Below are 15,399 nucleotides of genomic sequence, written 5' to 3'. Positions count from 1 at the left end.
GTCCAATCATCCGTGCAGAAGTTGGCGATAGTATCCTGATAATATTTAAGAACTTGGCATCGAGGCCTTACTGTATACACCCACATGGTGTTGAAGAGGTAGACAGTGGTAAACATCTCAAAGTACCTGTTACTATGCCAGGTGAGTGCTCGCGTATTCCCCATATTGATTCATTTTAAATGTTTTCTTTTCTTTTCAAATTTACACACACACACACACACACACACACACACACTCACACTCACACTCACACTCACACTCACACTCACTCCATGTTTAGAAATATGATTACCAAACTTCCAATTGTTATTTTTGTGATGAAAGGATCTGTCAACCTGTGACACAATTTGCAGAAAGCTCCTGAAACATAAAATAACACCAGCGTTCTCATTTTATTATCAGTGTTCTCCCCAAGGGTTTGATGTTCCACTGCACTGATGTTTCCGACAGATCAATGTACAAATTACTTTGCTGAAATGGGAGCACTCAGAAAGCTGTCAACACACAACCAAGACAAAGATAGATGAAGTTATTTCTTCTAGTATCATCCATCATTATTAGAGAGGGTATTTGTTTATAAAGCCACAATGAAGAAACATATTTGATCATTTTCATCTATTTGCTGCTGAGTGATGTCATTTAAGACAATAAAGTTTTATAAATTGAATAGTAAAATTACTTCATTTATTAGAGATTAGTGAGATGACCTGGAAAGCGATGATTTCAAAATGTAATTTTGAATATATTTTATCCATTAAAAATATATGATCTTTCAGAAATAGATAAGAATCATTCAGCCAAAGGAAGCTTTTTATGTTAAACTGCACCACAAATGTCTTTTACTCTTAAAAAAAAGACTTCCCCTGCTACACTATGCGAAAAGACTATCAGTATTTATGTGAAAATTCTCAGCTTTCTTTCTCCCATGTTTGCCCAAGGAATTTTACTAGTATTTACATCGTAAACATGATGGGATTGTCCTCTATTGCCACAGTTATGGCCATAAAATGGAATTAATACATTCTGTCCAGCAATGGCCATTTAGTTTCTATTATATTTTCCTTTTTGTCATTATCAGCTTGTACTTCATGCTTTAATGAAATATATCTGATATTATTTTAGGTGAAATCAAGACCTACAGATGGAATGTTCCAGAAAGATCAGGCCCTGGTAAAGGCGACTCAAATTGTAATACCTGGATCTATTATTCTGCAGTAAATTTTGTGAAGGTAGCATTCAATTAAAAATGGTAATACATTATGGAACTAGGTTCTCTGAAGGATTGGTAACCTGAGGATAGTATGTCTGGGCAGTAAAGATATTTGACCGTAATAGTATTTGCAGTTTATATTGTATGTATGTATGTGTAGGCCTCCGTTAGTCTCGATAGACCATGGATTTGCGTCTTGGAAAGTTTCCAGAGCGCAAGCCTGGGCAAGGTTTTTTTTTAAGGAAGACCGGCAGTTGCCCAAGCTGCAAGTCTCCCCTCTCCACACCACTGATGTTGTCCAAGGGAAGGGCATTAGGACCCATACAGCTTGGCACCGGTGTCGCCGCAGAGCAATGTGTGGTTAAGTGCCTTGCTCAAGGACACACAGTTTATATTACCAGTTATTGGAGCATTCTCAAAAGGTGTTTGTTTTTTGTTGGATAATTGTGTTTATTTTCTTGTCTTAACATAATAATTAATGCAAAGGCAATGTGCTATGAGATTTTGGAATGTTAATGCTTTAAGTAGTTTTGGAGTACACAATTATTTGTAATTTAGTGTAGAGGTGATAATGTAATTTATTCTGATCAGTTCAACTAATCCGAAGAGGGTGGAGAAAAGAGAAAATCACACTATACCATTGTGTGATTCAATAAACCATCCATTTAATAAAAGGGCTAGGAAAGATGCCAATATCTTATTTTTAATCATATTTTTACTTACTGCTTTATATCAGTGCGTTTCCACAGCTAGCAGTGCAGCTGACACTGTGTAGGAGCTCTGTCTCTCTCTTTATCAAACTGCAGTGGAGTTAAGCTATTATAACTGGTTTTGAGTGCTGAGTTATCATCCCAGTGCTTTCTGCTTAAACAAAGCAAAGCTTTGCTTACGTAAATTCCCAGAGCTCTGCTGACTGCATTTAGTTACTGCTTAAAATTTAAATGATGAACAGCTGCCAAGATACTCAGCACTTTGCTCAAATATAAATTTAAAAGAAAATATTTTGAGAACTCATTGGTGTCCAGCAGTATCGAGCCGAAGCAGAAAGAGGCTATCTACTTGGAACTTTATTAATTAAAGTAAATTTAAAATCTAATGTGTGCCAAATCCAGAACAGCTGCACTGTCACGTGTGTTGTATTGATGGGAAATGTGAGCGCAGCTCACCACATTGCCAATCAGTTCACCTTCCAAAGTTTAGTCCTTCCTCAATCTTGTAATTACTAACTTGTATAATTTATTGCAAAGAATTGAGCAAAGAAATAAAATGTGCCAAGTACTCGAATGTTTTATTTCAGGATCTGTACAGTGGGTTGGTTGGCCCTCTGATTACCTGTCGTAAGGGAACACTTGATCATAATGGTAGGAGGAAGGATGTTGATCGGGAGTTTGCCTTGTTGTTCCTGATTTATGATGAGAATGAATCCTGGTACCTGAATTACAACATCCAGGCGTACCTCCATGTGGATCCAACAAAGTTCAAGAAAACCCATGAATTTATAAGAGGCAATAAAATCCATGGTATGTCAGCATAATAACTCTGATGTTTTTGGAGCTGTGCATTGAAGCTAGCATGTTGTATTTCACAAAAACAATTTATTTCAGCAATTAATGGGAAGATCTATGGAAACCTTCATGGACTGACTATGTATAATGGAGAAAAGGTTGACTGGTATTTGTTGGCAATAGGGAATGAAGTAGACATGCACACCGTTCATTTCCACGCCCAGAGCTTTCTCTATAAGGTAAGCAACTTCAGAGTGATGGAATTTTATATATTTTTTTCATGGCAGTTGTCTCTACACCAACAGCTCTAGTTTTACCTTACATGAATTTCAGAATATTAACTTTAAATCCACAATTATTTTTCTGAGGATATAATTTGGTTACAAAAGACGGCAGTCAAACATCCATGCAGAGATGTTTGGCTGGAATTTGAAAAAATGTCAACTGTTCCAAATAATTTTCAAGAATGTGCTCTGATATGAAAAGCTCCAAGGCATTCAGCATGGAAATACAACATTGCGGAGGTACCCACAGTTATGATGGGTTCCTGCTTAGCATTTTAACACTGAAACCAGCTACTTGACTCACAGCTTCACAGATTTAGACATTGGACCAAATCTTGTACATATTTGGTGCAAACTATCTGACCCTATTACTAAATTATTTTGCGTCTGTTTTAAATATTAATACACACTAATCTCTGTCTAGGAAAGCTGAAGCAGCAATACCACATTGCTGACATTGCTCACATGACATATGTGTCATGTAGCTGTTTAAATGTTGAATCAGTAATAAGGTGCTGGAAGGAGTGGCAGTGGAAGGTCAGCTAGTTATTTCCCAAGTCCATGGCAAATCCATGGATTCGGGATGGACTAAAGACAAAGTGGATTGTGAATTAAAGATGAAGTGAGCAGCCAAAGTTGTAATGGTTTTGGGGAGTGAATGAGCACTAATAATAAACAGTTAAATTAATTGTATCTAGTAGGCTATTAAAATAATGAGGAAATAGTGACGGAATTCAGCCGATGTGCCAGGGAGATGAGAGCTATGGGAAAAGTTGCATTTAATGAAAGGGAGATCAGAATGATTGGACAAATTAATTAAATAAATAAATAGGCATCCGTTAGTCTCGTGAGACCATGAATTTGGAAGGTTTCCAGGGCGCAGGCCTGGGCAGGGTTGTATGGGAGACCGGCAGTTGCCCAAGCTGCAAGCCTTCCCCTCTCCAATGTTGTCCAAGGGAAGGGCACTAGGACCCAAGCAGCTTGGCACCAGTGTCGTCGCAGAGCAATGTGGTGTTAAGTGTCTTGCTCAAGGACACAACATGCTGCCTCATCTGAGGCTCGAACCAGTGACCTTCAGATCACTAGACCAATGCCTTATCCACTAGGCCACGCGCCAACACAGTCATTGGACAACGGAATAGAAAAGTTAGAAATTTAATATAGCATAAAGTATTGAAATTTTTGTGCTCAATAATTTGGATTACTGCAGAGATTTAAAATGTAGTGTGGGGAAAAAGAACATAAACAGGAAATGCTAGAAGGGAAACTTCATCTGAATGATGACGTCAAAGAAAACACATCTGCAGAGATGCTGGAATTGCAGACAATAGAAAAATTCAGGATCAATAAAGAATGTTTCTGGACCACTAAAGGAATGGAAGATTTTGTGACAAACTGAACTACAGATGGCAAAGATGCTGTGTTATGTGAAGCAGAGTGGAAGGCAATAGCTTTTAAAATAATGAACAGAGAGTACCAGTAGTTTCTGAGAGCTAATTGTTCAAATTATGCACCTGATTAACAATAATTTTGTGCTGTAAAACTTTATCCATTAGAAGCATATTCAGATAATTCATTGGATATATTTTTATAGAATATTGGGTGTTTTGTTCTTATAGGTGAAAAATAACCACAGAGCAGACGTGTATGACCTCTTCCCTGGAACATTCCAGACAATTGAAATGGTTGCATCAAACCCTGGGACCTGGCTGTTACATTGCCATGTCACTGATCACATCCATGCTGGCATGGAAACTGTTTATACCATCCTGAACCAGATAGGTAAACTCAAGACATATTAGAAAAAAATGTTCCTTTCAATTTTAAATAAAGTATCTTGTACTCATTTGAACTCGACACTATTATGTGTGCAGCTGATCAGTTTGGTCCAGATCACAATAAATCAAACAATCATCTGTATTTCTGGGACAAATATGTATTGAACCTTCACTTGGAAGGAATAATCTTTCTAGTGTCTTGATTCCATTTCTACTGATTAGCATTTTAGCAATCTCACTTTTCATGAGGAGGTACCAACATTATGACAATAAAGCATCTTCTTTAGCGTGTTGATTTTGGAGAATCTTGTTTTGATATAGATAGAAATAGCATTAACCATTTATCAGTGGTTCTGCGTTTTCTGAAATGTATTATCTAGTTTAAATACTTCTGAAGAAGATGATAAAATGAGTTTAAGAATTTCCTTCTTTATTTTGTTAATTTATGTGGATCACCATTGATTACTGCTTTACTTTGAACTGTGTTACAGATGTTGATGGTTGTTTGGCATTAGTTTAAAGCAGGGGTTCCCAACCTTTTCTATGCCACAGTCCCCTACCCCACCATTAACCAAGGTGTCTGTAGACCCCAGCTTGGGAACCGCTGGTTTAAAGCATGATTTTAACCATGATTAGCCAATTTGAGAATAGGCCAGGGCTCCCAATTTAAACTTTAAAGGAGACCAAAGCTACTATCTATGGTTGGGTTAGAAATATATTGCTTTAATCTTGTAAAGTTATGCATTCTTCAAAGCTATTTCTCACGAAGAGCTGTTTTAAAGAGGGTGTATTCTAGTATTGATTATTATCTAAATCAAACTTTATAAGTATTCTGTACAACATTTTCCTTCTTGGAAGTTTTATATACTTCTAATGGGCTAAATCAGAAACATATGAATTGCTCATGCATGCAAAGCAAAGGTTGTCACGCATGAGCAAGTTACCAAGCCACTCTCCATTAAGTAAAATCACGTGATCTTTAGTGATTAGAGATAAGAAAAATAAGCAGAAACATGCTAATCCCCAAGTCTCAATAAGACTCAATTCCCAACACCCCCCCCCAACCAATCCCCCAAGTCTCAATAATTCTCAATTCCCAACACCCCCCCCAAGTCTCAATAAGACTCAATTCCCAACAACCCCCCCCAAGTCTCAATAAGACTCAATTCCCAACACCCCCCCAACCAATCCCCCAAGTCTCAATAATTCTCAATTCCCAACACCCCCCCAACCAATCCCCCAAGTCTCAATAAGACTCAATTCCCAACAACCCCCCCAACCAATCCCCCAAGTCTCAATAATTCTCAATTCCCAACACCCCCCCCCCCAAGTCTCAATAAGACTCAATTCCCAACAACCCCCCCCAAGTCTCAATAAGACTCAATTCCCAACACCCCCCCAACCAATCCCCCAAGTCTCAATAGTTCTCAATTCCCAACACCCCCCCAACCAATCCCCCGTCTCAATAAGACTCAATTCCCAACAACCCCCCCAACCAATCCCCCAAGTCTCAATAATTCTCAATTCCCAACACCCCCCAACCAATCCCCCAAGTCTCAATAAGACTCAATTCCCAACACCCCCCCCAACCAATCCCCCAAGTCTCAATAATTCTCAATTCCCAACACCCCCCCAACCAATCCCCCAAGTCTCAATAATTCTCAATTCCCAACACCCCCCCAACCAATCCCCCAAGTCTCAATAATTCTCAATTCCCAACAACCCCCAACCAATCCCCCGTCTCAATAAGACTCAATTCCCAACAACCCCCCCAACCAATCCCCCAAGTCTCAATAATTCTCAATTCCCAACACCCCCCCAACCAATCCCCCAAGTCTCAATAAGACTCAATTCCTAACAACCCCCCCAACCAATCCCCCAAGTCTCAATAAGACTCAATTCCCAACAACCCCCCCAACCAATCCCCCAAGTCTCAATAAGACTCAATTCCTAACAACCCCCCCAACCAATCCCCCAAGTCTCAATAAGACTCAATTCCCAACAACCCCCCCAACCAATCCCCCGTCTCAATAAGACTCAATTCCCAACACCCCCCAACCAATCCCCCAAGTCTCAATAAGACTCAATTCCCAACAACCCCCCCAACCAATCCCCCGTCTCAATAAGACTCAATTCCCAACAACCCCCCCAACCAATCCCCCGTCTCAATAAGACTCAATTCCCAACAACCCCCCCAACCAATCCCCCGTCTCAATAAGACTCAATTCCCAACAACCCCCCCTCCCCCGTCTCAATAAGACTCAATTCCCAACAACCCCCCCAACCAATCCCCCAAGTCTCAATAAGACTCAATTCCCAACACCCCCCCAACCAATCCCCCAAGTCTCAATAAGACTCAATTCCCAACACCCCCCCCAACCAATCCCCCAAGTCTCAATAATTCTCAATTCCCAACACCCCCCCAACCAATCCCCCAAGTCTCAATAATTCTCAATTCCCAACACCCCCCCCAACCAATCCCCCAAGTCTCAATAAGACTCAATTCCCAACACCCCCCCAACCAATCCCCCAAGTCTCAATAAGACTCAATTCCCAACAACCCCCCCAACCAATCCCCCGTCTCAATAATTCTCAATTCCCAACACCCCCCCCAACCAATCCCCCGTCTCAATAAGACTCAATTCCCAACAACCTCCCCCCTCCCCCAAGTCTCAATAAGACTCAATTCCCAACAACCCCCCCCTCCCCCAAGTCTCAATAAGACTCAATTCCCAACACCCCCCAACCAATCCCCCAAGTCTCAATAAGACTCAATTCCCAACAACCCCCCCCCCAACCAATCCCCCGTCTCAATAAGACTCAATTCCCAACACCCCCCCCAACCAATCCCCCAAGTCTCAATAATTCTCAATTCCCAACACCCCCCAACCAATCCCCCAAGTCTCAATAAGACTCAATTCCCAACACCCCCCCCAACCAATCCCCCAAGTCTCAATAATTCTCAATTCCCAACACCCCCCCCAACCAATCCCCCAAGTCTCAATAAGACTCAATTCCCAACACCCCCCAACCAATCCCCCAAGTCTCAATAAGACTCAATTCCCAACACCCCCCCAACCAATCCCCCAAGTCTCAATAATTCTCAATTCCCAACAACCCCCCCCCCAACCAATCCCCCAAGTCTCAATAATTCTCAATTCCCAACAACCCCCCCAACCAATCCCCCAAGTCTCAATAATTCTCAATTCCCAACAACCCCCCAACCAATCGCCCAAGTCTCAATTTCCAAACCATCCCCAAGTTTCAGTAAGTCTCAATTCCTCCACCCCCCAACCAATCCCCCGTCTCAATTTCCAAACCATCCCCAAGTACCAGTAAGTCTCAATTCCTCCACTCCCCCCCCCAACCAATCCCCCATCTCAATTTCCAAACCATCCTCAAGTTCCAGTAAGTCTCAATTCCTCCACCCCCCAACCAATCCCCCGTCTCAATTCCCAAATCATCCCCAAGATTCAATAAGTCTCAATTCTCTTTATGGCATGCAACTTTTGGCATAGGAGCAAAAATGCCATTCTGAAATTATCTGGAGTTTGACAAACCCACAGCAATTACTTCAACAAAGAAAAAGAATACCAGTTGCTGTATTAATTGTTGCTGTATCAGCATATTAACTTTCAGTAATAATATTTTGAAATGGTACCCTATAGTGGAATTATTTAAGTAGTTCCAAGAGTCAACTTTAAAGTCTTAATTGTCAGTTTGTAGTCTTCATTGTCACATTGTAGTTTTCATTGCTCATGGACAGTAAATTGAATTTTCTATGTTGTCAGGTTGACTGTTCTTTGCTTGCTTATGACAATAATGTTTTTACACAATGTTTAAATGTAATCCTTTTCTAATATACTTTTAGATCTTTGAGAGTAATGTAACAAAGTATTCACTCATTGATACTTTCATGTTTTTAATAGATGATGTAAGGACTACTGTGAAACAGCTGTCTACAGATTCTGCAGGAAATGGTGTGTTCTTGAAATTGAATGGAGACAAATTATGGTTACATTTTTACAGATTTTAAGAAGTGCATGTTCTTCTGGTAGCATTCCTGCCTTTGAGCTAATTATGCAGTTTTGGGACCCATAGTCTTCAATAGGTTTCTTGAGAACTAGGAATGGGATAGTTCATGCTAGTAAACTCCATCAGTATTAGCAGTTTGCCTCAGGCTTGGCTGTAAATGGATTGATGAGATGGCAATAACAACCTTGAATATGGGCAGAATTACATAGGATGATAGTGGGGGTGAGTGGGATGCCTTACTTAAGGCAAGGAATTCCCTGATTGTAAACAATGAAGCAGGAAACACAAAATATCCTTGTCTGGGAAATAGCTGTACAGTAGAATTATCTGTGAAATTTAAGTTGGAACTTGTCCGCAAACACACTGGACAAAAAGATTATGTGCATCCATCTATCAGTGACCTGTAAAACAGCAGATAGTACTGTTAGGTGTTATTTTGACCATTTATGTAACCCTCCAAGGTCAATTTCTCTTTTGTAATTGACTACTTGCTGTGATTAAGGTTTAGAGAATGTTTAAATCTACCATTAATCTGACAGGGTAGTGATCGGATAGCAGAGCCTCTGACTGTGGAAGTAGGAGGAAGGGCACTGCATTACCCAGAGCTCTGGTTACTCATTTTCACCCTTTGGACTTCGGTGAAACTGTTTCTACAAGAACATCATTTGGGGATGAGGTCAACTTTTTCTCTGATGTCCATCACTGTGGACATCAGGAATTGCCTGATATCCTTTAAAAATGCTGTAGACTTTGAAAGATCCTTAACTGGAAGAAGGTATTTGAAGACGTGCCTTCAAGTTGAAAAATAAGAATGACATTGAAATGCGTTCTAAATCTGTATTTGCATATCTTAAACCACATTGTTCCTGTGAAACCTAAGTCACTTTCCTAGATCTTAATCAAGGGCAGCACAATGGCTTATCTAGTGGAGATGGCACTAGAGATCAGGGCTCAGTTCTGACCTTGGGTCCTGTCTGTTCGGAGTTTGCACATTCTCCGCGTGAATCCAGGGATTTCCTGCGGATGCTCTAGTTTTCTTCCACATCTCTGGGGAAGTTGCTGAGGATGGGAGCAGAACAAAAAGAAGAGGATAGCATAGGATTAGTGTAAACGAGTGGATGATGGTTTACGAGCTGATCGGTCTTTTTACATGTATCTCTGTATGACCCTATGGCTTTGGAATTAAGTAAAACAAGTTTAAGTATTCATACTAAAAATATGAACCAAGTCTATTTGTAATATATACATCTGTGTAATATAATATGTCAAATATTTAGTAAAATCAAGGTGGAGTGTTGCATAAATATTATAGATTGGGTTAATGTTATGAGAATACTTTAGCTAAGATTCACACTGGCTTTTAAAAAATGGGTGAAAAACTTGGCCGAAAATTTTTATTTTGTAATTTGGGAAACAACTTATCATTTTGAATTATCTATAGTCCCTTTTTTTGTGGTTAATTTGGATAAAAGACAGACATGTACAATAAAATACTCTTGTTTATTTTTACAGGTGGTACTGCATTAACATTAGACCTCTTTGGAAACAAGCTTGATAAAAAAGAAATCAAATTAATGCTGGCATTGCTTCTTATTACCGGGGGCCTTCTATTGGTAATGGCTTTGGTATTTCTCAGTGTTATTATTTACTTGTGCAGAACGAAGTCCTATAAACCAGTGACCCATGCTTCATTTCCCATGAATAGAATTTGATTTATTGTTATAGTTGTCACTGTTTATTCAGTGTATTCAAAAATACATTATTTTGTAATTGTATTGATATGAATGAATGTACCTGTATGTTATCTGATAAAGATCTCTCTGATATAAGGTTTATTTGACTCAATACAATAATTAAAATCAGACTTCTGGATTTGGGAGAAAATTCTAAAATATAGTCATATTCAACATAAATGAAAACCCAGGGTAAAATTCTGTTAAAGAGTATTGTGTGAGAAGCTTCTTCTCAAAGTAAACTCATGAGGGTCAATTTTAATCATGCAACCACCTAATAATCTAACCATGAGGTCACAGAGTAAGCTGCTCAAGTAAATGTTAAATTATTATAATTCTGCTCTTTTTGCACACTCTCTGCCTTCAAGCACGATGAATGGAACTTGCCCATCACAGGGCCTGGCACTTCCTTTGGCCACTCTCATCCACTAACCTTAATGCCATCCTTGATGTGAGGCAGATGTGATATATTACGGTCATGCCCAATGGTTGAAATTGCAAGACCCCAGCTCTTTAGTGTTTGCTAAACACTTCAAAATTGATACTATTGAATCAACTGAAGGACCTTTACTACAGGTTCACCGTTTCTCCATGTCCAGTGTAATTCCCCATTAATCCCAAACTCTTTTGAGGACTGGAGTATTTTAAATCTGAGGATTGATCGAAGTAGTTCAGATTTGCTTCCTACCTCAGAACATCAGGGGAAGGTGTCCTAAAGAATCGATGGAGGAGCAGGAATTGTGGTAGGAAACAAGGAAATGGCCTCTGCCAAGGAAATCAGGCTGGCTAGATATAGCTATCTGATGACTACAGCTGGGAGAGTGGTATGTGGGAAGCAGTAGGGTGGTGGTGTGGAGGAAGCCCCTTCTTAGGCTTAATTTGCACCCAACAAAACACATCTTTGCTAGTAGCCTTTTCAATAGGTTTTAAGATAATAGGTGTGGGGAAAGATTGGCACAGATTGCAGCCCCCCCCCCCCCCCCACCCCATCAGGAACTACTGTAATATCCATGTGGTATCGCAGAGCCCTGCAGAGGCACTGGCATAAGATCACAGCAATGACTTGTGCTTCACTCTCTGTGCTTCTGATTGTGTCTTTGTTACCACTCAGGGTTGACAACAGTCAATCCTCTATAAAAACAGTGATACACTGTTGGACATCTTTTGCTTTCCTTTCTCCAGCTGGAGTTGACAAGATTAGATTTTTCCTGCCACTGGTAAGTGGGGCACTGGGAGAGTGGAGGAAAAGCAGCACCGAGACAAGCAGGTATGGACGAGGCTGAGTTGCTGGCTGTTGGCAGAGATGGGGGTCGTCACCAGAATGGATCAGAATGTGATTCCATTAGCTAACACATTTCTCTGTCCACCTTCTGCACTTCAACGGAACCATCTCCTCCACAACTCCCTGGTTTGCTGTTTCATTTCCATCAACACCTCCTCCCCTTTTCACTGTGTCTTTCCTTGGAGATGCAGGAGACGCAACAACGGCCTTGCACTCCTTCCTGAGCGATCAGCAATTTGGTGTCTTCCACTTGGTGTGTCTGTTGTGGTCTCTGTGTTGAGTGATCCCTTTGCACAACAGCTCCCATTTAATTTGCAAGGGTGACGCTGATCTTCTAACTGCCTGTCATTTTAATTCTCTATCCCTCCAACTCCTGGCCTGGCCTCTCTCTGGTTGACTTCTTGCCCCATTCCAATCAAGCTTAAAGTAAGCTTGAGGAACAGCGTTCCATTTTCCAACAATGCGCACTACTGCCTTCCGGTCCTGATATTGAATTCAGCAATTTCAGATAAACTGCCTTCCCAGTTTGTATCTGAGGTTGGCCAATCCAATAAAAGGTCATCAAGTTCAAAGTTAATTCAGCTTAACTATATCTGCAGATGCTGCACAACCTGGTGGACACCTGGATGTATTCTTTTTGATTTCAGATTTCACCGCCAGAGCAGCGGGCAGAAAACAATGTTATTTATTTGTTCTGTCCTCTGTCCTCACTCTACTTGCATCTCCTCCAGACAGATCAGTTGTGATTAGCCAACCCCTTCCACTCGCTCTCAGGTCGGACCTCCACTTGTGCCATTCAACCTCTTGATCTCTACCCTGTCACCGGCGTCCCCTTCGTTCTCACCATCCTTCTTCTCTGAGCTTATCAGGTACTTGATTTCTAAATGTTCCTACTGTCGATGAACAATCACAGTCCTGCTTCTTTATCCACAAATCCACAAACCACAAATCTTTTGGGCATTTTGTGGTTTCTTTTATATCAAATTAACCAACCAGACCAATATACTTAATAGTCCCTGCTACTCTTTTACAGGGGCGGCTGCTGATCGCTTGACTGGAAATCTGCGCTTTTAAATTTACCTGACAATTACCTCTAATTACATTTGCACAGTGAAAGAGCAGTCAAACCACCCCACTTGTGTATGCAGTTGACTCAAGAAACACACCTACATTGGGCTGTTCGCAGCCTTACATTTGCAGGACTGAGAAGGGAGCAACAGGAGATGGCAATGGAGAGCAGTCAACTTTTCTTAGACTGGCATGGCTGCCCATTAAGATAGCAATAAATACTGGCTCTATTTTATGAAGTCAAAAACATACATAAATCTAAAAATCAGGAGGGACTTTTTAAACAAATGAGACCATTCCAGAGTAATCAGGCTGGTAATTTTAACTTGATTAGATCAAGAATAGCATCAAAGTGTCCATGTTCCTCTTAAAGAGCAAACACGAGGAAATCTGCAGATGCTGGAAATTCAAACAACACACACAAAATGCTGGTGGAACACAGCAGGCCAGGCAGCATCTATAGAGAGAAGCACTGTCGACATTTCGGGCCGAGACCCTTCATCAGGACTAACTGAAAGGAAAATACTAAGAGATTTGAAAGTAGTGGGGGGAGGGGGAAATGCGAAATGATAGAAGACCGGAAGGGGTGGGATGAAGCTAAGAGCTGGAAAGGTGATTGGCGAAAGCAATACAGAGCTGGAGAAGGGAAAGGATCATGGGACGGGAGGCCTCGGGAGAAGGAAAGTGGGGGGGGGGGGGGAGCACCAGAGGGAGATGGAGAAAAGTTCCTCTTAACTTTACTTCTTCATATAAAAGAGATGAATTCAATGTACAGACGGTGTAACCCTCCATTCCATTCCGATCCTTACTAGATGGATAGATACTTTATTGGTCCCAATGGAAATTACAGTGTTAAAGTAGTATTACAAGTGCACAGATATACAAATATTAGAAGAGAAATAAAGAATAAAAAAATGTAAGTTACCTCAAACAGTCTAACAGGAAGAGGGGATCATCACTTCCCCGGCGAAAGGTTGGCTCATTATAGAGCCTAATGGCCGAGGGTTAGAATGACCTTATACAGCGCTCTTTGGAGCAGTGCAGTTGCCTTAGTCTATTACTATGTGTTCCTCTATGCAGCAGAGGGTGAGAAGGGCATGCATTGTCCAGGATTTTCCAAAGGGTCCTTTGTACCACCACAGCCTCCACTGTATCCAGTTTGACTCCTATAACAGAGCCAGCCTTTCTAAACAGTTTATTGAACCTGTTGGCATCACCTGTATTGATGTCATTGCCCCAGCACACCACCGCATAGAAGATTCTACTGTCGACAACAGATTGGTAGAACATGTGAAGGAGAGGCCTGCGAATTCCAAAACACCTCAGTCTCCTCAGGAAGTAGAAGTGACTCTGGCCTTCCTTGTACACAGCCCTGTATTGGTGCTCCACTCAAGTCTGTCATCCAGGTGCAGCCCCAGGTATATGTAGATCCTCACCCCATCCACGTCCTCACCATCAATAGTAACAGGGAGCAGTGCAGGCTTAGTCTTCCTGAAGTCCATCACCATCTCCTCTGTCTTCCTTTGTATTACGCTAGAGAACAATGATAATATCATTGTCTTCTAAGCTGTTATTTGCTACCTTTCTTTATCACTGGAGTCAACACATTGTTCTGCTCCTGAAAGAGTGTATTTCCCTAAACCTTGTCTATGTTCCATGCCTACTTCTCCACCCCACACCGACGACCACTTCTCCCATCTTCAACCTTTCTCCTTCTCCTCTTCCTGACACCCTGCTCTGGATCTTTACTTTGCTAACCGCCGACGGAAAATCAACCTTCTCAACATCACCGCACCTCTCCAATTCCAACCTCACTCCTACCAAACGCTCTGCTCTCCACTCCCTCTGCACTAATCCTTACCTCACCATCAAACCTGCAGTTAAGGGAGGTGTTGTAGAAGTCTAGTGGACTGAACTCTACCTTGCTGAGGCCCAGTGACAACTATCAGACACCTCCTCTTACTTACTCCTTGAACAGGATCCCACTAAAGAGTCCTGTCTTATCAGATCCCTCCTTCTCCAGGCCATTGTCTCCCACACCATCACTGACCTTATTAGTTCTGGGGATCTCCCATCCACTGCCACCAACCTCATAATTCCTTCACCCCGCACCTCCCGAACCTACCTCCTACCCAAGATCCGCAAATCTACCTTTCCAGGTAGACCCATTGTTTCTGCTTGTTCCTGCCCCACTGAACATATCATCATACCTCGACTCTGTTTTATCTTGTTCTGTCCCTTCCTACCTACATCCGTGACATTTCACATGCTCTTGATCTTTTCAATGATTTCAAGTTCCCTGGCCCCGAGCCACAATGGATGTCCAGTCCCTATACACCTCCACCCCCCACCAGGAAGGCCTCAAAGCTTACTGTTTCTCTCTGGACACCAGACCCAACTAGTTCCCCTCCACCACCACTCTCCTCCATCTAGCGGAATTTGTCCTCACTCTTAATAATTTCTTCTTTGGCTCCTCCCACTTCCTTCAAACAAAGGGTGTAGCC

The 15,399-nt window shown here is 41.5% G+C and overlaps 1 protein-coding gene across 2 annotated transcripts in view; it reads left to right on the top strand.

The window, feature by feature from the left end:
• LOC140726661 (ferroxidase HEPHL1-like) overlaps positions 1-15,399 on the top strand; it is an 87,335-nt gene that overhangs the window by 55,218 nt on the left and 16,718 nt on the right. Inside the window, exons 14-20 of one of the 2 annotated variants that reach the window (XM_073043330.1) lie at positions 1-141; positions 1,123-1,229; positions 2,508-2,730; positions 2,815-2,954; positions 4,619-4,781; positions 8,707-8,757; positions 10,325-10,425. In XM_073043330.1, coding sequence (XP_072899431.1) covers positions 1-141; positions 1,123-1,229; positions 2,508-2,730; positions 2,815-2,954; positions 4,619-4,781; positions 8,707-8,757; positions 10,325-10,425 — 926 coding nt within the window. Of the gene's footprint in view, positions 142-1,122; positions 1,230-2,507; positions 2,731-2,814; positions 2,955-4,618; positions 4,782-8,706; positions 8,758-10,324; positions 10,677-15,399 lie in introns of those variants that run through there. The other variant, XM_073043329.1, reaches the window with a different exon arrangement.

This window comes from Hemitrygon akajei, chromosome 4 (genome assembly GCF_048418815.1).
Source record: "Hemitrygon akajei chromosome 4, sHemAka1.3, whole genome shotgun sequence".
NCBI classification, from domain to species: domain Eukaryota; kingdom Metazoa; phylum Chordata; class Chondrichthyes; order Myliobatiformes; family Dasyatidae; genus Hemitrygon; species Hemitrygon akajei.
The sequence above is the reverse complement of the archived record's forward strand: the minus strand, read 5'-3'. Positions and strand labels throughout refer to the sequence as shown.